This window comes from Triticum aestivum, chromosome 2B (genome assembly GCF_018294505.1).
Source record: "Triticum aestivum cultivar Chinese Spring chromosome 2B, IWGSC CS RefSeq v2.1, whole genome shotgun sequence".
In the NCBI taxonomy this organism is placed as follows: Eukaryota; Viridiplantae; Streptophyta; class Magnoliopsida; order Poales; family Poaceae; genus Triticum; species Triticum aestivum.
The window spans coordinates 785,953,601-785,964,483 of NC_057798.1; the positions used below are offsets into that span (position 1 = coordinate 785,953,601).

The 10,883-nt window shown below is 45.3% G+C and overlaps 1 protein-coding gene across 1 annotated transcript; it reads left to right on the forward strand.

Annotated features, from left to right (window-relative positions):
- Positions 1–9,704: 9,704 nt before the first annotated feature.
- Positions 9,705–10,344, forward strand: LOC123042745 (thioredoxin-like protein YLS8). The gene has a single exon (XM_044465134.1). The coding sequence runs from the start codon at positions 10,029–10,031 to the stop codon at positions 10,335–10,337; it is 309 nt and encodes a 102-aa protein (XP_044321069.1). The 5' UTR covers positions 9,705–10,028; the 3' UTR covers positions 10,338–10,344.
- The last annotated feature ends 539 nt before the right edge of the window (positions 10,345–10,883 follow it).

Consider the following 10,883-nt stretch of genomic DNA (forward strand, 5'->3'; position numbering starts at 1 on the left):
GGGGACGGGGACGGCCGGGGCGGCGATGTCGACGGGGGCGGCGACGAGGGGCGGGGACGGTCGGGGTCGGCGACAAGGGGCGGGGGCAGCGACGATCGGGGCAGGGCGGCGCGACGGAGGGAGGAAACAGAGGGAAGAACAGAGAGGGAAACTGAATTTTTTTCAAGTGTTGTATATATAGGATGGACCTTTAGTACCGGTTGGAGCCACCAACCGGTACTAAAGGTCTGTTTTGGCCAGGCCAAGCGGCGGGAAGCGCACCCCCTTTAGTACCGGGTGGTGGCTCCAACCGGTACTAAAGGCCCCCCCTATAGTACCGGTTTGTGCCACCACCCGGTACTAAAGATGGTGCGCTGGCGCAGTGCGGTGCGGCAAGTTTAGTCCCACCTCGCTAGTCGAAGGGCTACCGCACTGGTTTATAAGCCCCAGTGCGGTAGCTCTCTCGAGCTCCTCTCCTAAGCAGGCCTACTGGGCCTACCAATTCATTGCTGCCATGTGGGCCTACTGGGCCTTTGCGGGCCTGCATCCTGGCCCAACAAAAGGTTGAGTTTCTAGTCGTATGCAGTCCGCTTTGGCCCAGTAGGCGGGCTTTTTTATTTTCTTAATTTTTTTTTGCTTTTTTATTTGTTTTATTTATTTTTGAGTTGATTTTTGCTGTATTTAGAGTTTCTTTGTGAATATTTTTGCTTTAGGTACAAAAGTTTACAAACTTTGATCTGTTAGTGCCGGTAGTTTTCAAATTTGAATAGTTTAAATTTTGAATTATTTGAAATTTGTGTGAATCACTAGTTTGTGAATAACTTAACTTTGGAAAAAGATTTTTCAGTGATTCTTTTTTCTTATGTTTAATATTAGTGTGTTTTATCATTATATTCAATTTGGTAATGCTTAGGTTATTTAAAAAATGAAATGCCTTTGTAACATTTCAGTTTTCGTCGGAAACCCTGATACTTTGAAAAAGATTGTCCATTTTGTACACGAAGTGTATCCAGTTTTTGCTGTAACCCTCTCTACTTTTTTGCACATGCTATTTGTATGAAATTATGATACCATGCCAACTTTCAACCTTTTCTGAGTTCATTTCAAATGCTTTTCAATTTCAGGGTCATTTAGCTGGAAAAAAATCAGTTAATGCATGAAAAAGAATTTGTTTGCACATAAAATTTCTTCGTGTTTCAAATGCCAAAGCACATAATTAACTACCCTAACTATTACAGACATTCCCTCCTGGGTGTGAAACACAGAAGAAAGTGATGATAGTGAAGCCGATCACATTCCAGATATTTGGGTGTGAAACTTTTTCTTCTCGTGTGTCCCTTTGCACCGTAGCCAGGGAAAATCTTCATCATTTAACTGGATGCTCGGGTCAATATTCACTGTGAATGGAGCAATTTCATCAAACTTTTCATAATCTTCTAACATGTCTGTCTTGTCATCCACTCCCACGATGTTTCTTTTTCCTGAAAGAACTATGTGGCACTTTGGCTCGTCGTATGATCCATTCGCTTCCTTATCTTTTCTTTTTCTCGGCCTGGTAGACATGTCTTTCACATAAAAACCCCGCGCCACATCATTGGCTAGGACGAATGGTTCGTCTGCATACGCAAGATTGTTGAGATCCACTGTTGTCATTCCGTACTGCGGGTCTTCCGTTACCCCACCTCGTGTCATATTGACCCATTTGCACCGAAACAAAGGGACCTTCAAATCACCTGATCCATAGTTAAGTTCCCATATGTCCTCTATGTAACCATAATATGTTTCCTTTCCCGTGCTGGTTGTTGCATCAAAGCGGACACCACTGTTTTGGTTGGTGCTCTTCTTATCTTGGGCGATCGTGTAAAATGTATTCCCATTTATCTGGTACCCTTTGAAAGTCATTATATTCGAAGATGGTAACTGGGACAGCGAGTACAGGTCATTTTGAATATCGCCATCATTCAGGGCACGTTTCTACAACCAACCGGCGAAAGTCCTCGTTTGTTCGCGTGTAATCCAGTCGTCAGACTTCTCCGGGTGTTTGGACTGTAGAAAATTCTTGTGTTCCTTCATATACGGAGCCACCAAGGCGGAATTCTGTAGAACTATGTAGTGTGCTTCAGTGAGAGAATGCCCGTCCATACATATTATTTGATGCCCTCCTAGAGTGCCTTTTCCTTCCAGTCTGCCCTTATGCCGCGATTCAGGAACACCAATCGGCTTAAGGTCAGGAATAAAGTCAATACAAAACTCAATGACCTCCTCATTTTCATGGCCCTTCGAGATGCTTCCTTCTGGCCTAGCACGGTTATGAACATATTTCTTCAAGACTCCCATGAATCTTTCAAAGGGGAACATATTGTGTAGAAATACAGGACCCAAAACGTTAATCTCTTTGCAAAGGTGAACTAGGATGTGCGTCATGATGTTGAAGAAGGATGGTGGGAACACCAACTCGAAACTGACAAGACATTGCACCAAATCATTCTGTAACCTTGGTATGATTTCTGGATCGATTACCTTCTGAGAGATTGCATTGAGGAATGCACATAGCTTCACAATGGCCAATTGAACGTTTTCTGGTAGAAACCCCCTCAATGCAACCGGAAGGAGTTGCGTCATAATCACGTGGCAGTCATGAGACTTTAGGTTCTGGAACTTTTTCTCTACCATATTTATTATTCCCTTTATATTCGACGAGAAGCCAGACGGTACCTTCATGCTGAGCAGGCATTCGAAGAAGATTTCCTTCTCTTCTTTGGTAAGAGCGTAGCTGGCCTGACCCTGATGTATGTCGTCTTTTCCGTGCATACGTTGCTGGTCCTCCCGTGCCTCTGGTGTATCTTTTGTCTTCCCATACACGCCCAAAAAGCCAAGCAGGGTCACGCAAAGATTCTTCGTCACGTGCATCACGTCGATTGCGGAGCGGACCTCTAGGTCTTTCCAATATGGCAGGTCCCAAAATATAGATTTCTTCTTCCACATGGGTGCGCGTCCGTTAGCGTCCTTCGGAACAGGTTGTCCGCCAGGACCCTTTCCAAAGATTACCTTCAAATCCTTGACCATATCATGTACATCAGCACTAGTACGGTGGCGAGGCTTCGTCCGGTGATCCGCCTCACCTTTGAAATGCTTGCCTTTCTTTCTTATGGGATGCCTGCTCGGAAGAAATCGACAATGTCCCAGGTACACATTCTTCTTACAACTATTCAAATATATAATGTCGGTATCATCCAAACAGTGCGTGCATCCGCGGTATCCCTTGTTTGTCTGTCCTGAAAGGTTACTGAGAGCAGGCCAATCATTGATGGTCACGAACAACAACGCCTTTAGGTCAAATTCTTCCCCCATGTGCTCATCCCATGCACGTACATCTGTTCCATTCCACAGTTGTAAGAGTTCTTCAACTAATGGCCTTAGGTACACATTAATGTCGTTGCCGGGTTGCTTAGGGCCTTGGATGAGCACTGGCATCATAATGAACTTCCGCTTCATGCACAACCAAGGAGGAAGGTTATACAAACATAGAGTCACATGCCACGTGCTATGGTTGCTGCTCTGCTCCCCAAAAGGATTAATGCCATCTGCGCTTAGACCAAACCATACGTTCCTTGGGTCACCTGCAAACTCCTCCCAGTACTTTCTCTTGATTTTTCTCCACTGCGAACCATCAGCGGGTGCTCTCAACTTTCCGTCTTTCTTACGGTCTTCTGTGTGCCACCGCATCGCCTTCGCATGCTCTTTGTTTTGGAACAAACGTTTCAACCGTGGTATTATAGGAGCATACCACATCACCTTGGTAGGAATCTTCTTCCTGGGGCGCTCACCCTCGACATCACCAGGGTCATCGCGACTGATCTTATAACGCAATGCACCGCATACCGGGCAAGCATTCAAATCCTCGTACTCACCGCGGTAGAGGATGCAGTCATTAGGTGCATGCATGTATCTTTTGCACCTCTAACCCTAGAGGGCAGACAGCCTTCTTTGCTTCATACGTACTCTCGGGCAATTCGTTGTCCTTTGGAAGCATATTCTTTATCATTACCAGCAACTTTCCAAATCCCTTGTCAGATACACCATTCTCTGCCTTCCATTGCAGCAATTCAAGTGTGGTGCCCAACTTTTTTTTGTCAGCTTCGCAATTCGGGTACAACAATTTCTTGTGATCCTCTAACATGCGCTGCAACTTCGTCCTCTCCAGATCACTTGCGCAGTTTCTCTTTGCATCGGCAATGGCCCGACCTAGATCATCAGCGGGCTCATCTGATGCCTCTTCTTCAGCTTCTTTCTGCATTGCCGGCTCAGCTTCTTCCCCCATTGTTGTATCATCGTATTCAGGGAACCCATGGCCAGGATAGCCGACGTCGTCCTCTTCTTCTTCATTGTCTTCCATCATAACCCCTATTTCTCCGTGCTTGGTCCAAACATTATAGTGGGGCATGAAACCGGACTCAAATAGGTGGACGTGAATGGTTCTTGACATAGAGTAACTGTGACCATTCTTACAGCCAGCACATGGACAAGGCATAAAACCATCCGCCCGCTTGTTTGCCTCAGCGGCAAGCAGAAAAGTATGCACGCCATTAATGAACTCGGGAGAGCATCTGTCATCATACATCCATTGTTGGCTCATCTTCATTACACAACACCGAATAGACCAAATTAATACAAGTTCATACATAAAGTTCATATACAACACTTAATTAAATGCAACATCAAATAACTCTCTAGCTAAAGAATTTAAATGCAACAACAAATGCGATGAAGATCGCAATTAAGGTAACAATTGATCCAACAACATAATGATACCAAGCCACACTATCAATGGCATATTTTCTAATCTTTCTAATCTTCAACCTCATTTTCTCCATCTTGATCTTGTGATCATCGATGACATCGGCAACATGCAACTCCAATTCCATCTTCTCCCCCTCAATTCTTTTCAATTTTTTTTTCAAATACTTGTTTTCTCTTTCAACTAAATTTAACCTCTCGACAATAGGGTCGGTTGGAATTTCCGGTTCACATACCTCCTAGATAAAAATATCTATGTCAACTTGATGGGCATAATTTGTCATAAACACGAAATGCAACAACTAGTTTTAAAAGAGAATATACCACATCCGAATCATAACAAGGACGAGGGCTGACGGGGACAGATATCAAAACCATGGCACTATGTATAACAAACAACGTACGGGTAAGATAATTATACGAGTAACTATATATCCAAATCACATAAACATCAATTTGGTAATGTAAAACATTCATGAACAAGAGCCTCACCAGAAGGTGGTGCCGGCGACGGGACGGTGCGGGTGATCGACGGTGGTTACGACGGAGATTTAGAAGGCACTAAGTAAACCACACCTACATATGCAAATTAAGTGTTATTTTTGTGCTCAAATTGCATATAAATCAAATACTAGCAAATATAATTATTCCTCCCAAATTAATCACTATACAAAGCATTGCAAGAGCTAATCTAGCAATGAGAGTTGAAAGGACAAAGTTGCTAACCTTTGTGATCATTTGAATGGATGGGGGCCTTCAAATCTTGACAAATTTTGGGCAAAATTTGTGAGGAGCTCGAGGAGAGAGTGGGAAGAACAGAGGAAGTGAGGGGAAAGGGGAAGAACAGAATGGCTCGGGGGGACGAAGGGTTTATGTACGTCGACCTTTAATACCGGTTCGTGCCATGAACCGGTACTAAAGGTGCTGGACGGGCCCCAGACTGACAACACCCTGCCACCACCCTCTTTAGTACCGGTTCGTGGCACGAACCGGTACTATAGGTTCGCCACGAACCGGTACTAATGAGAACGGACGGCTAGCCGTTGGAACCGGCACTAATGGACACATTAGTGCCGGCTCAAAACCCAACCGGCACTAATGTGTCTCATATTAGGTCCTTTTTCTACTAGTGTCAAAGTCAAGGCAGCTGTCGGCTCTGTGTTTCGTCCTTCACCCGAAGCAACTTTTCACTGCTGTCCGATTCCACAAGGCTATGCTGTTGTGATGGTGGACGAAATAACAGAGGGATTTGAGGAGCTCCATCTTGAGCACCCTACAGGTGATGGGGAGACTCAGCTGGGTCTTGCTATGAAGACTCCATGTCTATGGCGGAAGGAGCACATCAACCTTCTGAACTTCACGGCTCCTGTGAGTCAGTTGGGCAGTCCGCCTCCTCCTCCTCCTCCCGCGAGTGATCAAGGCACTCCGCCTCCTACTCTGGCACGTTAGGGCGACAGTACTCCTCCTCCTTCTCCACCTGCTCCGGCACGTCCGAGCAGCTCGTCTCCTCCTTCGCCGCCTGGTAAGCGATGGTGGAACACAGACGCCGCCGCTCCGGCTGTTCCGGCGCGTCGTAGCAGTCCGCCTCCGGCTGCTCCGCCTCTTAAGCAATGAAAGAAGACAGTCGTAGCCGCGCCGGCTGCTCCAGCGTCTAGTAGTACAGCCAGACGCGGGAGGCAATACAGATTTGGTCCATCGTGTCTCAAGCCTCTAGAGAAGTTACCATACAAGAGGAGCTAGGAGGAAAACCAGAAGATCTATGAAGGCCGAGTGAATGACTTCTTTGAATCGGTAAATGCTAAGAAACATCCACCTCTAGCGGAGAAGATAGATCCGGTGAAAGCGAAGCGCACTTTGGATGCCCTGCAGCGACCACCACCGCCTCCGCCGCAATCCAACTATGACCGCATCATTGAAAGGACATATAAGGAAGTGGAGCGGTCGGGAAGTACTTGCACTGATCAAAGGCTAGCAGAACGAAGAAAAGGGAAAAAAATCCCCAGCTCGGCGAACAAGCGAAGCAATCATGCCCCCCACTCAGTGTGTCTAGCGATATCATCGCTAATCTTCCGGGGATGCTGCCCGGTACCAATCCTGGAGATTACATGCCCGACGACGATGCACTTTTTGAAACAATGGAGGTGGACACATTAAGATTCCGGCACGGGAAGCCTCTCGTCAAACCTGGTACTCCTCTAACAACGATGATGCGAAGATTCCATGATTGGTACATGGACATCTGCAGGAAGTCTGGGACGGATACTTTGTCGCTGAGAGTTAAAGAGGAGCACGACCTCGTTGGAATTGATCTGTTATCTGTTCCATATGAGGAGTTCTTCTAGTTTTTCAATCAAAAGGCCCTCGATAAAACAATCATCACTCTTGCTACTGTCTGTAGGTACTACTTCTCTGTAATAAATTAAGTCTCTATATAGAGTTCAGCTCTTTCATTGCATGTATATATAATTATCCTCACTATATTATGCAGATTGAAGATCGCCGAATTGAAGAAAAGATAAATAGGTGATATTGGGTTCATTAACACAAATCTCATGGATGAATGAAATGTTAAACATGATCCCAAAGATATCGAGGCCAACTTGATGCAATCGTTACTTCGAAATCAAAACAAAGATACAATACTCTTTCCTTAGGAATACAAGTGAGTGTTACTGTCTTGTGCATATTCATTTCCCTTATTACTCGAGGTTATAATAATGTAATTGATGAGTTATGCATGCGTGCGCAACTTCCACTTTATTCTGCTAGAGATTAAACTTGAGCAGGGACTAGTAACCGTCATAGACTCGAAATGAAAAAATCTGGAGGAGTATGCGACCATGACTAAAATGCTCGAGAAGTAAGTTCAATCGATCATTATCACACCATATTGGCAACTTTGTTCATTTCCTGATATCAAGTAATTGTTTTCTTTGTCTGGCAGGGTTTGGAAAAAGTTCACCCCACAAGCTCCGGGACTGCCGGTGCAGCTACGATTTAACCACCTGAAAGTAAGTAGTAGCTACTAGCTAGTTCCGCGCATCTCCCATTGATTCTACCTAGTTTTATCAATACCATTTAGCATGCTTGCTTATCAGTTTGATTGACCTCTATTTCTTGTAAAGTGGTTGTGGCAGGAACTCGGGAACGATTTCTGTGGATACTACATTTACGAGTTCATCCACCACACGACCTGTGAGTGGGGCTACTCTAAACAACAATATGAAGTGCGTAAGCAATAATATTCATAATTTTATTTTATTACCATCATTTGTGTTGAGTTTCATTCATATATATGTATTGACTCCCTTCTTCAAATTAGATGTTTCAAACGCGGGATGAACTCGTACCACAAGATCGCATACGAGCAATTCAAGAGGAATTGGCGGGATTCTTTCTTGACCATGTTATCGACAAACACGGAGAATACCATGTGGAAGTTGAGTACAGATGTTAGGGGATTTTGTAAAAGATCTTATATTGTATATATATATGCAGCCAGTAGCGTCGGATAGATATACGAAAACTTGTTGTTCGACCAATCTATCGGAGAAGGAGAGGTCGATCACTTCTCTCTGTGTATATGTTCATGATGATCTTCTGTACTTAATGGTTTCCTTCATTTTCTTACTAGCTAGCTAGCATGTCGAGTCATTTCTATACGTATAAATAGTACGTAGACCAAGCATGGAGATAAGAGAGGAGACTTCTCTCTATTAGCTAGCTAACACAATATATGAAACCCCTAAATTAACCCTACAACCCCCCCCCCCCTTTAGAAAAAAAACCCAGCCACTGAACTGCTGACACGTGGAAGCTTTTTGGTCTCGGTTGGTGGCAACAACCGGGACAAAAGGCCCTCCTGCCTGGGCAAGCCGTAGTGGCCACGTGGAGCCCCATCTGTCCCGGTTTCTCGCAAACCGGGATGAAAGGTATTAGCTTTAGTACCGACCTTTTCGTTCTGGTTCGGCAACCGGGACAATTGGGCCTCATGAACGGGGACGAATGGGCCTTTTTCTACTAGTGAGTAAGAGGTGGATGGGCATGAGAGAGTCATCCATGACTACACAACGCGAGATACGAGACGATGGGTGCGGGAGGGGAACGAGTGGACGAGCTGAGAGGGGAAGAGATAAGGCGAACGTGACAAACGTGGCGCAACATGAAGCGAAGGGTGCGTTTAGATCCAACGCGTGCTAGCTTCGGCCGGTCGCTTGTAGGCAAACATTTCGTATTCGAAAAAAGGGAGAAATAATCGTTTTTGGCATGAGAAATAAAACCGTTGAAATCATACGTTCACATCTTTTTGCATCAGATAAGCCGATCTTTATACATGTATTTTCTATTATTGTTTCTAGAGGAATTTTCTATTAATGTTTTCAAAAATAAAACCAATCACACCTTCACATATTTTTTGTGTTATAAGCCGATCTGTTTACATGTACATGTATTTTCTATTATTTGTTTTCAGAAATAAAACCAACCACGTGCGCTAAACGGACCGGCCTGTGACGGGCCCATTATCGGCAGCGCTGAGAGAGCGGGCCTTGGAGCATAAAATTTTTTGATCTGATAAAAATGAAATTAGTACTGTAATGAATCATATGTATTGTAGACACCAGACGAAGCAATGGTTTATCCAAACTTCAAAAATAAAAATCTATTTTTTCACGCGTCGCCGCCGCCGCTGTTCCCGCTCTTCCCGGCACCGCTTCCTCGCTCTCTCCGCCCCGCCCACCCTCCCCCGCCCCCTCCGGCTCCCAGCACCCCGTCCCCGTCCCTAGATTCTGTATCTAACGGTCGGACCGTCAGTGCGAGGAGCAGCCGGGGTCGGACACCCAATCCTTTCCTTCGGAGTACAGCCACAGGATATATATTCATAGACACACCACACCCGCCGTCGACTCTCGCGAACCGAACCAGCCGGCCGGCGGCGACAAATCTCAGCGAGCGCGAATATGTCATATCTGCTCTCGCACCTGCACTCCGGCTGCGCCGTGGACCAGGCCATCCTCGCCGAGGAGGAGCGCCTAGTGCTAATCCGCTTCGCCCACGACTGGGACGAAACTTTTATTTACGGCCAATTATTTTATTACTTTGTGCGAGGAATCCAATTTTTTAGCGGTTTTATATTATTGATTGCAGACTTGCAGTTTAACTTTTTAGCAGGCTTTTGTTCTACATCAACCTAGAATGGCTGTATGTTGTTGACTTCATTACGAGTTTCTGACTATCTACTTGTTCATGTTTAGATGGATGAGGTGCTGTCAGGGGTGGCTGAGACCATCAAGAACTTTGCCGTGATCTACCTTGTTGACATCACCGAGGTTCCTGACTTCAACACCATGTACGAGCTGTACGACCCGTCAACGGTCATGTTCTTCTTCCGCAACAAGCACATCATGATTGATCTTGGGACAGGAAACAACAACAAGATCAACTGGGCAATGAAAGACAAGCAAGAGTTTGTTGACATCGTGGAGACTGTTTACAGAGGAGCTCGTAAGGGCCGTGGTCTGGTGATTGCTTCCAAGGATTACTCCACCAAATACCGGTACTGAGGTATCTGTGCCTATCTCTTCATGTGTAGTATTCCAGTATGTGCCCTTCTCTGTTCTGTGAAATGCCAGCACTTGCGCTGTGACCCTTGATGTAATGTCTGTCAACTTTCAGAGTCTCGAGTAACTGTGTGTCTGTATTTGAATATCGACACGTCATAAACCTGTAACCCTTCAAAACAGGACCTGTTGTCTATTGGTATGGCTGATAAAACGAGTAAATAGCATAAAACTACTACTTTACAGGCTAGGGTTTCAAAAAACTACCGGTTTTTAATTTTTCTCAGATAATTACCAAATGGATGTTCGGCTGTTTCAGAAAACCCAAATCATTGAGTGCTTTTCGATTAATTGTGATTATGATTTTTGACCGTTTGTTTGACCGTTAGGCGTGGGCCTGCACACAAATTTAAAAAAGCAATCAGGTCCCTGTAAGTTTGTAGAAAAACAATAGGGTCCCTGCCACATCAGGGCAGCCATTGGCGCAGGTCTGCCCAGACCTCGCGATGCCGCCTCCTCTGGCCGGCGAGCCGCCCGCCGCCCGCCACC